Source organism: Eurytemora carolleeae, unplaced genomic scaffold (genome assembly GCF_000591075.1).
Source record: "Eurytemora carolleeae unplaced genomic scaffold, Eaff_2.0 scaffold561, whole genome shotgun sequence".
Taxonomy (NCBI): Eukaryota; Metazoa; Arthropoda; class Copepoda; order Calanoida; family Temoridae; genus Eurytemora; species Eurytemora carolleeae.
In genome coordinates, this window is record NW_019396938.1 from 113,900 (window position 1) to 131,722 (window position 17,823).

Genomic DNA, 17,823 nt, shown 5'->3' on the forward strand with positions numbered 1-17,823 from the left:
TGTCAATATAATGAAGTAATGAAGACGACTTTTTTATTAACATTTTTTTGTTAGCTTGTTTTTTCGAATTACAAGTTTACAATACAAGTAATTAAAGAGAAGCTTTTCAATTGAAAGCTTCTCTTTGTTTTCTATTTTTGTGTATTCACGCTGTTTAAAAGCTTAATAAAAGTCGTCTTCCTTATATTGATATAATCGCCTACCACTGTAAAATATTCATATTTTGAATAATAATCAAATGTAGAAAGTTGCAACTATTCTTTTCGAAAATTTCATTTTACAATAATTGATAATTACTATTTTTTATTACGTACGTTTACTATTATTATTAAAGGGATTGTAAGCGTAATTTTAAATGACCTTTCATGCAAAGATAGCAATTTCCGATTTACATTGGTATCCTTGAAACCTTTATCTGATCAATAATGTGATCATCAGGTTTTAAAATGTATTTAATTCTGGTAATTCCTATATGTTTTCAGCAGTAATAATGCGCGAGTAGAGAAACCACCGTATACATTTATATCTAATTCATACTTAATCAGTGCAGGGTATCGTTGTGAATCGTGCATTAGTATCTTTTGAGTTTGCGTTAAGGGTTACTTACAGTTCCGTTAACCCCATTTAGACTTAACTGAAGGCGATCTTTATCAAGTTCATGTACTGTGCATTATGTACAATGTACGCAAGCCATGTGTTTATAAACTGAATGTTTGTAATATTGTACGATTATTGACAACAGGGGTGTATATTTCTAAAAATTACCCCCCCCCCTTTTATGTACTTTATACTCAGAAATTGAATTATTTTCCCCAATACAGCGGGAAAAAACCAAAAAGTATTTTCAAGAAAATATACACCCCTGATATTGGATAATCTGACCCCGGCATTAAATTACTAGTATTATGACCCTATTCTTGAGTTACTAAATATATATTTAGCTTGTATTTTGTTCTAGTACACATTGTACATAAATATTTCAGATCAAAATGTCAGATTTCAAGCTGCTTGTCTCAACCAAGGATAGAAATCAAACTTACCGTTGTTTTTCCGTTGAAAGAAAAGATTCATTTTGATTTAGACATTTTGGAGAAAGACTGTTCATAGATAGGACATTTCATCGACTGAGAACATTTTTCATAGATGGGACATTTCATAGATAGAACCTTTCATAGATAATACATTTCATCGACTGAGAACATTTTTCATAAAATGACATTTCATAGATAGAACCTTTCATAGATAAGACATTTCATCGACTGAGAACATTTTTCATAGATAGAACCTTTCATAGATAAGACATTTCATCGATTGAGAACATTTTTCATAGATAGAACCTTTCATAGATAAGACATTTCATCGACTGAGAACATTTTTCATTGATTGGACATTTCATAGATAAGACATTTCATCGACCGAGAACATTTTTCCTAGATAAGGGAAATAATTATTTTTATTCTATAAATTATACACTGTTATTTCTACAATCTATCTGATTATTGCTTCAAATATTATATATATTTTCCCTTTCAGCTGAAACTATTTAAAACTTGGTAATATCTTTTTAGTTTTATAAATTGGATTTCTCTCCTTCTCTTTATTTTAACAATTTATTTTTAATAAAAAAAAAATTTAAACAAAATTAAAAGAGCAGTTAATTGTTTTTATTTGACCTTTGTATCTTTTTTATCTTAGAATTCATCTGTTTTGTGTTCCTTTTATAAGGGAAAAATGCATTTTGACCGTTGTATCTTTTTTATCTTAGAATTCATCTGTTTTGTGTTCCTTTTATCTTAGAATTCATCTGTTTTGTGTTCCTTTTATCTTAGAATTCATCTGTTTTGTGTTCCTTTTATAAGGGAAAAATGTATTTTGACACATATTTCTGATCCATACTATTATTAAATTTGATATCTTGGCGCCAGAAATATCAAATAAAGTATAACAGAAGGTTACTGTTGTCAGGAGTAGATATCAGATGAATTTACAGTTTTGAATATTGTTTTCTGATCTATGAAATATCTGACGCAGTAACTGTTGAAGTTTAGCTTCAAACTCAACTTCCTCGATATTCTTGTAGGTTAAAAAAATGCCACTGCACCCAGGGGGGTTTGATAATTGTGAGGATATTCATTGTGTCAGAATTCCGGCTTAATAATGACAAATGAGATAAGAAAGGTTAGAAAATGAGTGGATATTTTCGACAAAAGAATTCTTGGTTCTTGTTCATCTCAGATACAGTGCTTCAGATTACGGCCTCGTTTACAGTAATCCTTCCCTTGGAACCGGCAGATTAAAATCGGTATCATAGTGCATGGTGCACAACCCATCTTTTTATGTTTCCATTTTCCTTGTTTCTGGCAAGAGGGAAGTCTCACAATGCAGAGTAATGTTAAATACATTTTACTTTTGATTTAATTAGTAAATCTAAAAATCATACTTTACTACTATACTATTTATGTAGGATCTTCTCAGTCTGAAATGTCCTATCTATGAATTAATTTTTCTATGAATTGTCCCAAAACCGTACTGTACAGTGTACAGTGAGACCCAGATAACTTTGTAATTGATGTCGTCTTTGTTCTTCCTTTTTTAATATTTAAAATATAAGGAAATAACTCTTTTTTATTATTGATGATGCGCATTTATATTTCTAATAGTTTAGAAAATTTTGGTAGTAATTGAGATATTTTTGTTGACTTAAAGCCCCTTGGGTCTCCATGTTTTTGCGGACCCCGATCCATGATGCTAAATGGTTGCAGCTCCGGAAATAACTAGAAAAAATTACGAATTTTTGGACTGCCAATTCTGAAAATACCGAAATAAACCGCCTTAATATCTAAATTCCAACAAATAAGTTCCGAATGATGTATATTGTATACTCCTGAAAAAGTACGCATTCTAAATAATTAATTTTTAATTAATGTTCACAATATGTTTATTAAATCTAACTTTGTATTAGTTTTTTTCGACGGCTTTGATTTGACGATATTTCTGGCAGGCCAATGGACGAATTCCAGTTGAGAAGTACAGATCGTCCAGTACTGGACTAACAGTCGTCATAGCTCAGGAACATATTCTTTAACCAGGACGAGTTATCTTTATATATATTCACTTTGTTTGGATATTCCATGGTTGTCATACCCTGCAGTGATAATTAAAATACATAGAGATCAAGAACGTATTCCTAAAATTTAAAAGTGTCAAAGAGGATATCAAGATAATGTGTTGAGGGTTAGCGCTATTCCTTACCACTGTGTTGATCTCTGTTCAATGTTTTGGCCTTTTTTAACTGTGTTGATCTCTGTTTACTGTTTTCATCTCTGTTTAGTGTTTTGACCTCTATTTACTGTTTTTACCTCTTTTTAATGTTTTGACTTTTGTGTACTGCTTTGAAGTCTGTTCAATGTTTTGGCCTCTGTTTACTGTTTTGACCTCTGTTCAATGTTTTGGCCTTTTTTAACTGTGTTGATCTCTGTTTACTGTTTTCATCTCTGTTTAATGTTTTGACCTCTATTTACTGTTTTTAACTCTTTTTAATGTTTTGACTTTTGTGTACTGCTTTGAAGTCTGTTCAATGTTTTGGCCTCTGTTTACTGTTTTGGCCTCATTTTACTGTTTTGACCTCTGTTTACTGTTTTGTCCTCTGTTTACTGTTTTGACATCTGTTTACTTTTTTGACCTCTTTTTAAAGCTTAGACCTCTGTTAAAGATTTTGATCTTTTTTTACCTTTGTTTAAAGTTTTGACCTCTGTTTAATGTTTTGACCTCTGTTTACTGTTTTGAACTCTGTTTACTGTTTTGACATCTATTTACTGTTTTGACTTCTGTTTACTGTTTTGACCTCTGTTTACTGTTTTGACCTCTGTTTACTGTTTTGACCTATGTTTACTGTTTTGACCTCTGTGTACTGTTTTGACCTCTGTTTAAAGTTTTGACCTCTGTTTTAAGTTTTGACCTCTGTTTACTGTTTGATCTCTGTTTACTAGTTTGACCTCTGTTTACTGTTTTGATCTCTGTTTTCTGTTTTGATCTTTGTTTACTGTTTAGACATCTGTTTACTATTTTGACCTCTTTTTACTGTTTTGACCTCTTTTTACTGTTTTGACATCTGCTATTTGTAAAAACATTTTGCTCACTGTTTAAAGAAGGATTTAATGAAAGGTTGATGGACCGGTGGTCAACGGATATTTCTGTCTTGGTAAATGATAACATTTTAATATTTCTTATTTTTCACTTGCTCCATATCAGGGTTACCCACAAAGAATGAGAATTCAGAGACGACTTTTAAAGAATTTATTTTACTGTTTTCTAACATTTTCGTTTTTTTCTAACATCAAAAAATATATTTTAGACAAATACAAATTTTAACCACGTTATCGTTGAGTTTTAGGCGTTTATAGGTCGTCATTAACCTTTGTGGGTAACCCTGTACTTACGTAATTTGCTAAAACTTATATAACCCCCCCCCCCTTCATAATATTGGTATACCCATCAGGCTCAGATAATTTTTCGCAGACCTCCCTGGGTCCCAATCCGCAGACCCCCCTGGGTCCCAATCCGCAGACCCCCCTGGGTCCCAATTAATGATTAATTTTTGATACATCGTTTGATTACCTCTTTTCTTTAATTGAATTTTAAGTAAGCCCATCTATTTTTCTAATTTTCTTGGATGCAGATATCATTTGTCAGAAATTGTGTATGGTACCATTGTAAACAGTTTAAGTCGCTCTTAAATAACGTAAAACATCCCTTTAAGCGACGGAAGCGTTTGACGATGACGGACTTCCTCATACTCTGGAGCACCTGATCTTCCTAGGTTAGTCAAATATGCTAAAACTATGCACATAAAAAAAATATAAATAAAACAATAAATAGCAAATTTGTTTGCACTTTCTGATACTTTTTCATAGTTTTCATAGTTTTCATAGTTTTCATAGTTTTCATAGTTTTCATAGTCATTTTCCTAAAGAGCACAAAGCGCAAAAGTTATTCAGATGAAGTGAAACTAGAATGCGCTTATTTGGAAGGAATTATCTTCTTCATCCTAGATCTTATCTCTTGATATACAATATCAGAGAAGAAAACTTATTGATTCTTGGGGAAGAACATTCATTTTTCACTTCTTTGTAGCTTTTTCCACTTTTTTTCTTTATTTTTCTTCTTTTTTTCATTTTTTTTACCCGGAAGGGGGAAATAAGAAAATATCCCTGTTTTAATTTGTATGCGTTAAAATGTAAAGATTGATTGGGAGCTAGTTCGTTGATTGATTGATTGATTGATTAATTAATTGATTGATTAGGGAGTGAGGATTATCCGTATAAGGGTGTGTTAGATCTGCTGGCCAACAGGAACCTTAAACTTATTCAACTTTAGAAGTAGTACCCAATATTAGTCGGAATCCTCTTGGCTAAGGATTTGGTAACTATAATTCCAGAATTTCTATAAACTAATTTGTTGTTTAGGAACATGCTTTGTGATTAAATTGTGTAAAATCAACTATTTCTTTATCATCAATATGTTAAATTCTTTATTCTTTATAAAAATGTTCGCAGATTTCTTCAAATTTCTTTAAATGTCGTCTTTGCAATAAAGTTCAAGGAAATCTACGGCCAACGTTCTAGAAGAATTAAACTTTACATAAACATATAACTTAATAAAATTACCAATTATAAAAGTTAATATTATTTTCTCAACCTAAACACCAAGTTAGTTTATAGAAGAATTTTTGTCACTTTTTTCGGCCGGGTTAATGAACTCCAACCTCCAGAATTTGATTCCTCCTCAGGATATTTTAAGAGGAAATTTTCGGTTTTACGTTTATTAAGGTATCAAATAAATCCTGATATTTTTATGCTATCTTGTATCGTGTGACTGAAGAAGGGAGAGGGGGGGGGTATGCAACCAAAGAAATGTGTAATCCTTCAATGCACAAATCTATTTCTCGGCAAGCACACACAACAATTTGTAATCATTCCTTAGGGTTGAATTATCAATTTAAAAATGTATATAAACAAAAAAGATATTATTTTGAACTGCTGGTCAATATATGTATGAGGGGAATTACAAATTGATGCGGTTTAAAGATTAAATAATGCTTGTTCTCCTCTTGTTATTAATCTCCAGATTAATTAACCGATCTGGATTAAGGATATCCCATTCTAAAGTTTTCAGCTCAGGTCACTTGGTACTAAGGGATTGGTACTAAAGATATTAGAAGGTAGTTGGCAATAAATCATAAAAGGGATTGTTACCAATTGATGACCCCTAAACCTATTTAGAAATGGTAACAGCGATGTATCCAGGAAACTGTGGGTATAAATCTGAAACTGGAGGAATACTTCAAAACTTGAGAGAATCAACTTCTAATCAAAAGGTTAATGAACGAGGGGGGAAGGCCAGCTACAACAATATCTCGTCCATCCAAGATTTTGCTCAATCATGAACACAATAATATTGCAAGGACGAGGGTTGTAAGGTAGCTCAGAGGAAAGAATGAGAATTGAATGTGTTTCTGAAAGAAATATTTTTGCTGGGTTCCCGCTGCCTCCCCCCCCCCCTCAATTAAGATTTTTTTTTAAGAAGAAATATTGATTGATTGATTGTCAATATTGATATTTTAAGATATGTCTTATGTCTTATAAAACATTGATATCTTAGTTAATATTGCTCATACAAATGTCTAGATGCTGATGTTTCGTTTTNGTAACTTTTGAATGTTTTCATATTGGTAACTTTTGAATGTTTTCATGTTGGTAACTTTTGAATGTTTTTATGTTGGTAACTTTTGAATGTTTTCATGTCGATAACTTTTGAATGTGTTCATGTTGGTAACTTTTGAATGTTATAATGTTGGTAACTTTTGAATGTTTTAATGTTGGTAACTTTTGAATGTTTTCATGTTGGTAACTTTTGAATGTTTTCATGTTGGTAACTTTTTAATATTTTCATGTTGGTAACTTTTGAATGTTTTCATGTCGGTAACTTTTGAATGTTTTTATGTTGGTAACTTTTGAATGTGTTCATGTTGGTAACTTTTAAATGTTTCCAGGTTCAGGATTATCATAAAAGCTTCTACAGGCCTGAGAATCTTTGTCTAATCATCACAGGTAAATTACAGGGATAAATATTTTCAAAATTTTACAAAAAAAAATCTTTTAGTTTTCTGTCCTAAACATAACAGAGGAATGAATGAATGAATGAATGAATGAATGAAAGGATGAATGAATGAATGAATGAATGAATGAATGAATGAATGAATGAATGAATGAATGAATGAATGAATGAATGAATACATGAATGAGTAAATGAATGAATAAATGAATAAAAGAATGAATAAATAAATAAATGAAAAGGTCGTGTTGCTCCTGAGGAAGTATTTGCCAGTATTCAAGGTTTTCAGACAAAGATCTTGGAGAAGGTAAACAAACTGTTACGATTCTTAGACCTTGTGCGTAAAAAGGAAATCAAAATCGATCCACAAAAGATTAATAACGTGAAGCCAATATGTTGTTTAAGCAGGTTTTCAACCACATTCTCTCCAAAACGGCTTGGCTACTCATTCGATTTTTTTTCATCCAATTTTCAATTCCGAAAACAAATCTTGGAAAAGGTTAAAAAGATAGGATTGTTATGGCTGGGCCGTAAGGGAAAAATCAAAATGATCTTCTTCATCCCCAACAGATTGATACCATAAAGGAATTTTTACACCTCCAATTTCTAAAAAAAAAGGCTTTTCTGAAACTCATTTTGAAATAATATTTTCTATCGCATAAAAAATTAGTATTTATGATGTTTGTTCAGGGAGAAAGAGGGCCCTTTACTCGTCCTTGGCAGTCACCTGTTCCTAAACTAGAAGCAGCCAGGCACAATCATTTATTTAAAGGGACAATACGCGTAATTTTTAATGTCAAGAGTGACCATCCCTACCAAGATAATTGTAATAATATATAAATATAATTATGATATATAACATAGTGGTGGGCGTTTATATCAGTACAATGTTGACAGTTTTGTTATTTTACAGCTTTTGTTTGTTTCTGTATCTTCAGGCTGTTTAAAAGCTTGGTAAAAAAATCGAAATGGAAATCGAAAGTCGTCTTTATTATAATAATATAAAAGATGACTACTGTAAATGAATTAATGAATGAATGAATAAACGAATAAACGAATAAATGAAATAATGAATCAATCAATCAATGAATAAATGAATTAATGAAAAAATTAACTAATGAATAAATTGATAAATTAGTAAACTAATAGATTATTAAATTAATAAATAAATAAATTAATTATTTAATAAATTAATAAATGAAAAAATGAAAAAATGAATTAATGAATTAATGAATTAATGAATTAATGAATCAATGAAATAATAAATAAATGATTAAATATAGAGAGCTTAAAGTCCTGTATCCTGCCGATGAAGAGGATAATGGAATGGTCTATATTGCCTGGAGGTAAGATTAGAGATGGAAATTTATGAATATAAGAGAACTAAGTAGGCACAGCTGGTTTAACTAATAAACCAGCCCTTAGACTGAATTTAAAGAACTTGAGCCGCGTCCTAAAATTTAGACGCGGCTCAAACATGGTCGGTTTCACTTGATATTGTATTCAGTATTTCAAAATTTGAGCCGGCGCTCAACTGAAACCGGTTTTTGCCTGTTTAGAGACGCGGTTTAAATTCTTTTAATTCTGCCTCATGCAGTGCTTAGGATCCGGATCCGCATTATTTTGGCTCTCTGGATCCGGATCCGCATAAAAATGCGGATCCACGGATCCGGATCCAAGCACAATTTTATTTTTCAAAATGTGCAAAACAGCGTTATTTTTCCTTAAAAATATCTTATTTTGAATTGTTTAACAGATTTTAAAAATATTCTCAGGGTCTCAGGTTTCTATCTTGCTCAAATCTTAACTCAGACCTCCACGGTGCACCGGGGGGGGGGCCCTTTAATAACTAGAGAGGGGGGGGGAGAAGTCTCCCTTTTCCCCATTGGAACTAAGCAAAGTCAGTCTTCACAAATTAATGTGCAAGGATGTGTAAGAGTGAAGGGGAAAAGGGAGGGGGCGCACATATGCTAAAAAGATACAGATGCTAAGGAACATCTTGTGTTCCAGTATAAAGAGACTGTTCTCTGCCCTGAAGATATTCAAATCAGACCTAAGGAGTTGCCTGAAGGCAGATATTCCAAACGCCCTCCTTCTACTAAAAGCTAATATGAATTAGATCTTTTTTTTTCATCCAAAAAAGTAAAAAAAAATCATTATTATTTTGTGCAAACTAGTAGAAAAATAGTATTAAAAAATGTTAAAATGTTTAACATTTTTTAGGTATGAAAAGATATTTGAACTAAAATAAATTTTTTTTGGATCAATGACCTGGATCCGGATCCGGATCCATTTTTTTGAAAAGCGGATCCAGGATCCGGATCCGGATCCGCATCAAAATTAAATGGATCCTAAGCACTGGCCTCATGGTTAGCTACTTCCATTCCAATCCCGGCTGAAAATTAAACTCATCTATTTTAAGTCACAAAGATCTCTGACTTGGTAATTTTTCATGAAAATTTTCTAAAATTGAACAAATAAATTTGCGCATAGACTCCTACTGTGTATAAATGGGTAAGAGGCGTATTCTGGGGGGTGCTATGGGGTCTCCCCCTGGGAAAGTGAAATCTATGTTTTTAGGAGGTTTTGGGCCCAAATTGGTACTGACTGCTGAGCCCCCCTCCCCTAGAAAGAAATGAAATTTAAGCCTCCCTGGAAAAGTTTCTGAATGCACCCCTGAAAGGGTTTGTATGATCAAATATTTGTAGAGGTCCTGCGGTGACCAAGAACTTGATAGGAATAATTTCTAGGGGTCCTGAGGTGACCAAGAACTTGATAGGAATAATTTCTAGGGGTTCTGAGGTGACCAAGAACTTGATAGGAATAATTTCAAGGGGTTCTGAGGTGACCAAGAACTTGATAGGAATATTTGTAGGGTCCTGAGGTGACCAAGAACCTAATAGGAATATTTGTAGGGTCCTGAGGTGACCAAGGACCTGATAGAAATACGAGTATTTGTAGGGGTCCTGAGGTCACCAAGAACCTGATAGGAATAAAGGAATATTTGTAGGGGTCCTGAGGTCACCAAGAACCTAATAGGAATATAGGCATATTTGTAGGGGTCCTGAGGTGACCAAGAACCTGATGGGAACATAGGAATATTTATAAGGGTCCTGAGGTGACCAAGAACCTAATAGGAATATAGGAATATTTGTAGGGGTCCTGAGGTGACCAAGAACCTAATAGGAATATAGGAATATTTGTAGGGGCCCTGAGGTGACCAAGAACCTAATAGGAATATAGGAATATTTATAGGGGTCCTGAGGTGACCAAGGACCTAATAGGAATATAGGAATATTTATAGGGGACCTGAGGTGACCAAGGACCTGATAGGAATGTATTCCCTTGTTGTCCTTCTGGAGTATTTAACGGAGTCCTCGGTTAGTCCTCTTCAAGCAGCCTTTGTAGAGGTCACAGATCCTCTAGGTTAGATTTATCTATCTTTCTATCCATCCTTCTATCTATTGGGTTCTATTTCTTTCAATCTATATCTATCTATTTATGTGGGTGTTTGTTTATCTACTTGTTTTATACATATCATTTCTTATGCGTCCAGTCTATCCATCTTTATTTTATCAATCTATCCATCTAACTGTCAGTCAACGTATTTATATATCATCGGAGATATATTTTTATATCTTTCTATCAATCCTATCTATATACTTAATATTCCATCTTTCAGTCCATCTTTCTTTCTAACTAACTAACTATCTATCTATCTAACTAACTATCTATTAATCTATCCTAGCAAGTAATGTTGGGTACTCCTTCATTGAGAACTCGGAATCTACCTTTTATCTAACATTCGACAATGTTCCAAGGTTAGATTATTCATTCTCATTCATTTATTCATTTATTTATTCATCTATTCATTCATTTATTTATTCATCCTATCATTCATTTATTTATTTCATTCCTTCATTATTCTTCTTTCATACATTTATTCTTCTTTCATACATTTATTCCTCCTTTAATTTTTTCATTCATTTATTCATTCACCTATTCATCCTTTCATACATTCATGAATTCATGCATTAATGCATTCATATACTAATTCTTTCTATCATACATTTATTCATCCTTTAATTTTTTCATTCATTCATTTATTCATTTATGAGTTAATGAGGTTTTCTTAAATAGGAAGACATAATTTCAAGGCAAAGCTTGGTTCCCATGTTAGACATTTATATATTTATATTTATATTTCTTGATATATATATATTTATGTATATCATTTATATATTTATATTTATATTTCTTGATATATATATATTTATGTAAATCATTTATATATTTATATTTATATTTCTTGATATATATATATTAGGTCCAAAAATCGTTCTCTAGGAAATTACCATAAAATTTGATGCACAAGGATAAATTTTTTTCATAAGATCATTTGTGGTAATAAAATTATTTAAAATATCGAACTTTATTGTTCAATGTTCTCCCATTTGAAAACACGTATATGATGATGTAATTAAGGAGAGGATGTGGTGGCAAGTTTTTTTTCCCCCCTTTTGGGATTTTTTGTCCCCTTTGAAGCTTCAAATGGCGAATATCTCTCTGTAATAAAAGTCATATTTTAAAGATCAAGGGTTTTTTTTTAACTTCAGGGAATCATGCTAATTCGTTCTAATTTCTTATCAATTCCCCACCAGAAAATAAAAACATTTGATTCTATATATAAAAAGTAGTAATCTCTGTTTGTTTGTTTGGATGTCTGATCATAACTCAAGAACCCCTTGACCGAATTGCCTCAAATTTGATAGAGGAAGCTTAGTTTTGAGACAAAGCTGGGTTCCCAAGCTAGTCAATTGTTTTATTTCTAGGTTGAGAACAATCCATACATATATTTATATTTATATTTCTTGATAGATATATATTTATGTATATCATTTATATATTTATATTTATATTTCTTGATAGGTATATATTTATGTAAATCATTTATATATTTATCTGGATAATTTATTATATATTCATATTGATATTTTTAATATATTTAGAGAGAAACAATCTTCTCTTGTCTCAGAGTTAGACAGAGTACTAACTAGTCTTCAGTCAGGTAGTCTTTCTCTAAGTTATGAAGCAACCCTGCCAGTCTCTCCGAATAGTTTTAAGTACGAAATGTACGCGAGCAATTCTATCCTCTCAACCTGTTCTGACAAATACAACGATTTGCATAGAACTTATTTTATTTTAAAGAATAATAATCCGCTGGGACCGGCGTAGCGGTCAGCGCCTTCAAATACGAAAGTATATATTTACAATGGTAGGGTCAAATACGAAAGGTCTTGATATTTTATTACAGTTATTGTTATTGTTATTGTGTTTGTGATAATAAATTCTCTTGACTCAATTCAAATCGTAAATTTTGATTTAGTATTGTCATTTTGGAATTATAGAATGGACATAAGATAACCCTAGAAGCCTGATTTGTGATCGTTATTCACTCTCCATTACAACCCTATATTTCTTCGGTCAGAGTACTGCAAATCACTCCAGTACACACCGAAGGCTTAGTTGAGGGTGCATTGTTATTATTTTTTCTATTTTATTGTTTGTAGGAAGGATACCGTGGGATACAGAAAGAATGGAGAATGTTATTCAGCGACGAATCCTAGAACAAGTTTCTCAAGTAAATCATAATTTTATATAATCATAAAATTGGGCCCGTCCTAGAGAACGATTTTTGGACCCCCCCCCCCCCCTCCTATCAATTTTGTACATGATCACTTGTTCAACAATTTTCAATTAAATTAGTATTTATTTAGGGTTAGGTTAGGTTAAGACACTTTTTGGGACGAGCGCTACGTCTAGGACAGGCTAAGGGGCCGAGCGCTGAGGCCACATGTCTTAAATATAAGATCCATGTACAAAATTGATAGGAGGGGGGGGGNTATCTATCTATCTATCTATCTATCTATCTATCTATCTATCTATCTATGTAAAGTGTACGGGAGTATAAGAAGCTTACCAGCCAACCAACCAGTTTTTGGATAAAATTGCTGGACCAGTATCTCGGCAACACCGTCAGAGTTGTGGCCCTCGGTGAGTAAAGGAAGTGCATGCTGGGGGTTTATATCTTCTGGAAAAAAATATTATGAAGAAAAACTTAATTTGAAAAATAAAAAAAAAATGTTTGTCCTGGAAAAAAACAATATGTTTCCACAACTGAAATTTAATACACATCAGTATTATGACCTACTACCCTACTGTGCAGGTATTCCCAGTATACAAGAAGAGAAAAGGTTGAAAACTGAAGAAAAGAACAGGATCGAATTGCAAAAACAACAGTTAGGTGTGTACGTTTTGATTTATGTATTATTTGTAGATTTATACCTGACTGAGACCCTTACTCGGATGGCGGTCTGGGGATTTCACGTTGGGGATCTTTCATGATCATTTTCTAATACTAATAAATTGTGATACTAAGTGTATATTTTGTAAATTTTGGGGCTTTCGCCTATTAATTAGAATTAGATTTCGTAGTTGCGCATATTTCAATGAATGCCACAAAGTTTTTTTCAGAAGTTACATTGTGATCAATCTATTGGTTCATTTGTTCATTGGTTGATTTATTCATTTATTCATTCATTCGTCCTTTTCCTTTCATTCACTCACTCATTCATTAATTTATTTTTCTTCATGCATGCATTCATTCAATCATTCATTCTTCCATGAATTTTTAATACAGACTGCGTCAGCTTTAACCCCGAGAGATGGTAGAGTTATTTTGTTCATATAGGCATTCATTAATTCATTCATTCACCTATTTACCTTTTCACCTAGTCATTCATTCATCCATCCATTCATCCTTTCATTCGTTCATTCATTCACTCATTCATTAATCAGGAGAGTCTGGTTTGAAGTTGAAGGAGAAGGAGTTGAATGACGCTATGGAGGAGAATGAAAAGGAGGCTCCTGAACATGTTCTCAGGTCAGAGTTCAGGATTTATGGAGGGGTATATATTTTGATAAAAGAATTCTAACCCCTTCCCTCACCCCTCGCCCCTTCAAATTCTCACTTGCTCTCAAAAGTATTTTGAACTGACTTGAAAATCATATTTGAGGGTGAAAGTATTTAAAAGAGGTAAAAAAAAGAATGGGGTCTCAAGTTTTTATTTCATGAACCATTTCCTCCTTCCTACTGCCCAGGCATTCATATTGGGGCCATTGGGTCTGCCCCTTCCCCTGTTAGAGTTAAAACTTTGGTTCCCAGGGAGCGTTCAGTCCCCAACAGGATGAGTCCCTCGAAAGTAATTAAAAAGAATGAAATTAAAGCCCCCTCTCCCCTAGACAAATTATTCCCATATCTGGTCTTAGTCTTTCCCCCTTCCATTTCTTAAAATTCTGAATTTATAATTGACTGTATGTTTTTTTTTTTTAAATAAGTAGAATATTAACATTTTTCAGATCTATACCTATACCCTCATCTGATTCTATCCAGGTTAGTTTAAACAAATAATTTAACTTGTTTCAGTGTTAAAGGGACTGTAAAGGAAAAATAAAAGGGGGTATAGGCTGAAAGCTAATCACTTTAGCTCTTGATCGCGACCCATGAAAGTTTTATCTGATGTTCCTGTCTCGAGAAATTGATATAAAACTGTGTTCAAATTATACGAAAGTTCATATATGTAAAATTGAGAAAATCTTAAACTTAAATCACGTGACCAGAACTATCACCAATGGCAGAGCAGTATACTGATCATGTGTCTCCGCCTGTATCACGTGACCACTTTACTTACTGCACTGCCATTGGTGGAATTTCTGGTCAAGCAATACGGACGTATAAATAATATTATGAATGAAATCTATTAAAAATAGAAAAAACAAATATAAAAGTAAACCTAATTTACAATTAGCTTTCTCTGGGAAATCATCGTTTTCAGATTGGTTGCTTATTTGCTGAATTTGATCTTTTTAAACCTACTACTTTTATACAAAATTGTATATATATCAATTTTCGTATAAATTTTACAAAGTTGTATATCAATTTCTCGAGATAGGAACATCAGATATGACTTTCATGGGTCGCGATCAAGAGCTAAAGTGATTAGCTTTCAGCCTATACCCCCTTTCATTTTTCCTTTACAGCCCCTTTAAGTGCTAATTTCAATCTGGAGTCGGAAACAAACACAACAGGACACAACACAACGAAACTAATAAATAAAAGAGTAGGGTGGAATTATAAAATGGAAAATTGTAGCAAAAGGAAACTATTCAATTGGGAACCTATAGTAGAACAAATCAAAATAAAATAAGATATTTTTAAAAAATCTGAAGAAAAGAGAAAAATTCAGGACTATGTATTTTCTTGTAACATTTTTCTTTTTAAAATCATTATTTTGACAAACTTGCAAATATATATTTTTAATGTATATCCGCTCAATGATAATTAAGGGGAGGGGGGAATGAAGTTTTGGGTAAAAAGGATTTAAAAAAAATGATAAATGAATGAAGTATGTATCTGTTTAGTTCCATCCTGTGAGCAGCTATACAAGCCGGTCAGCTGAGCAGATGGAAGGATTTGACCTCACCAAAATGCCAGTATACTTTCAGTTCGATCAGGTATAGTCATTATAATCAGAGAGGCACCGAATTGATTGACAGATATTCAGACGATTTTAAGCATATAAACATAATATATTTCTCTTGTCTCATGGGTCTATTTGTTTCTGTCCTATAAACATCTAAACATAATATGTTTCACTTGTCTGTTGGGTCTATTTGGTTCTGTCCTATAAACATCTGAACATAATATATTTCTCTTGTCTGTTGGGTCTATTTGTTTCTCACCTATAAACATATAAACATAATATATTTCACTTGTCTGTTGGGTCTATTTGTTTCTCACCTATAAACATATAAACATAATATATTTCACTTGTAAACATAATATATTTCACTTGTCTGTTGGGTCTATTTGTTTCTGTCCCATAAACATCTGAACATAATATATTTTTCTTATTCTTTACAAATTTGTTCGCAGATTTCTTGAAATTCTTCAAATGTCGTCTAAAGATATCTACAGAAAATGTTTGTGAACATTGAGACATTACAGAAACATAATAACTACATATTTTTTATACTTATAGTTAATTTCTATTTTCCCAGTCTGTTCCTAAACAACATTATCCGTCGCCGTCATTGAATAATCAAAAAAAACTATTCTCAGAATCATCCCTCCAAAATGCACAATATATAAGTATTTTGAAGATTGAATAAGTATTTTAAAGATTGAATAAGTATTTTAAAGATTGAATTTGCGCTCTTGCTGAACAAATATATACCTTAAAAACGTCTGATAGGTCTCAATTAAATCCTCAAGAATTACTCTACAATACTACATTCTTAGTTCAACTAACCATACATTTCCCGACTTACCCTTTAACAAGAATTAAAATGTTTATTGTTTAGGTTTCTTCTAACTTTGTTTACATCTTCACTGTACTGGGCACCCAGGATATTCCAGCAGAACTCAAGGTTAATATTCTTTATTTTTATTTTTTAGTTTTTCACGGGTAGCCGTTGTACATTGCAGAGGTGCGTGATTTAAAACATCTTTGATTGGGGAATGGGGATGGTTGATGAATTGATAAATATATCAATGGAATTAGTTATTATTTAGAGTTAATTGATTTTTTATATTTTAATTTTTTACCCAACAATTCATAGGTATTTTTCCCACAATTATGTGAATAAAATCTATAATAATACTTATGTAATCTAGATGTATCTGCCCCTGCTGCTTGAACTCCTGCTGGAGTCTAGTGTGGAGGACGGGGAGGACAAGTTGACCCACGAGGAGGTTGTTGCAGCTCTAGAGGAACAGTTCCTGACCTCTACAGCTAGCATTGGAGTCTCAGGTAGGGAGGACAGAGCTCAAAACTTTTGAATTTTCAAACTGTTCATTACGCGCTTGTTGATTTAAATTATCATACACTATCAGACAATTTATTTCTCTCGGGTCGTAGTTCATAAAATTGTTTAAGGATAGAGCAACAATTTAAAGTTGAAATAAAAGATGGGCGCGAAGCGTCATCAAAGCCATGTTTTAGTAAAGTAAGTTTCTTAAAAACTATCGATAAAGAAAATTCAGACAATTTTCACAGCCTCACAGGTCTGATTTTTGATAGATTTTAACAAAAATCAAAGTCAATATAGTCTCTTTAGTTACTATTAATTTGTTAGTAAATCAGGTTTTAAGTAGATTAATCATACAGTGAAACCCTTAATGCGCTAAACATCGGAAGAATTTATCAAATGTCGTCTTGACAATTTTTCAATGAGTTTTATACTAAATTACGTAAATTTTATTATTTGCGAAAATAAATAAATAGCCATGAACATGCAGGAACAGTTTTAAAGAGTTCCATATAATCATTTAATTAAAATACTAAATATCTGCAACATTCCATTATCAGAAAGTGAAGAATACGACATTTGATGAATTCTTTCGATGTATTTGTTATTAAGGCTTTCACTGTAGGTATTCAAAAATTTAGATAATATGTTTTATAATGGCAAGTGTGTAATCATACTGTCGTTATCGTATATATCAATACAATGAATACAACTTTCTACCAAACTTTTAAACAGCATGGATACATGTTAACATGGAAACAAAGCGAAAATGTCAATTAAGACCTTTTTGTTAACAGGAAAACTTGTTATTTGAAAAAAGCTTGTTCTAAATCAAAACTA

At 32.2% G+C, this 17,823-nt stretch overlaps 1 protein-coding gene across 1 annotated transcript in view; it reads left to right on the forward strand.

The window, feature by feature from the left end:
* Positions 1–401: 401 nt before the first annotated feature.
* Positions 402–17,823, forward strand: part of LOC111710326 (uncharacterized protein C05D11.1) — a 30,934-nt gene continuing 13,512 nt past the window's right edge. Inside the window, exons 1-24 of the mRNA XM_023484390.1 lie at positions 402–1,022; positions 3,002–3,070; positions 4,165–4,201; positions 4,760–4,819; positions 5,303–5,373; positions 6,278–6,376; positions 7,052–7,109; positions 7,356–7,420; positions 7,804–7,865; positions 8,397–8,459; positions 9,822–9,984; positions 10,029–10,084; positions 10,418–10,539; positions 10,862–10,934; positions 12,123–12,181; positions 12,684–12,754; positions 12,897–12,901; positions 13,070–13,167; positions 13,340–13,417; positions 13,972–14,056; positions 14,533–14,566; positions 15,595–15,687; positions 16,537–16,602; positions 16,850–16,985. Of these exons, the coding sequence (XP_023340158.1) occupies positions 990–1,022; positions 3,002–3,070; positions 4,165–4,201; positions 4,760–4,819; positions 5,303–5,373; positions 6,278–6,376; positions 7,052–7,109; positions 7,356–7,420; positions 7,804–7,865; positions 8,397–8,459; positions 9,822–9,984; positions 10,029–10,084; positions 10,418–10,539; positions 10,862–10,934; positions 12,123–12,181; positions 12,684–12,754; positions 12,897–12,901; positions 13,070–13,167; positions 13,340–13,417; positions 13,972–14,056; positions 14,533–14,566; positions 15,595–15,687; positions 16,537–16,602; positions 16,850–16,985 (1,756 nt within the window). The 5' untranslated portion in view covers positions 402–989. The remainder of the gene's footprint in view (positions 1,023–3,001; positions 3,071–4,164; positions 4,202–4,759; positions 4,820–5,302; positions 5,374–6,277; positions 6,377–7,051; positions 7,110–7,355; positions 7,421–7,803; positions 7,866–8,396; positions 8,460–9,821; positions 9,985–10,028; positions 10,085–10,417; positions 10,540–10,861; positions 10,935–12,122; positions 12,182–12,683; positions 12,755–12,896; positions 12,902–13,069; positions 13,168–13,339; positions 13,418–13,971; positions 14,057–14,532; positions 14,567–15,594; positions 15,688–16,536; positions 16,603–16,849; positions 16,986–17,823) is intronic.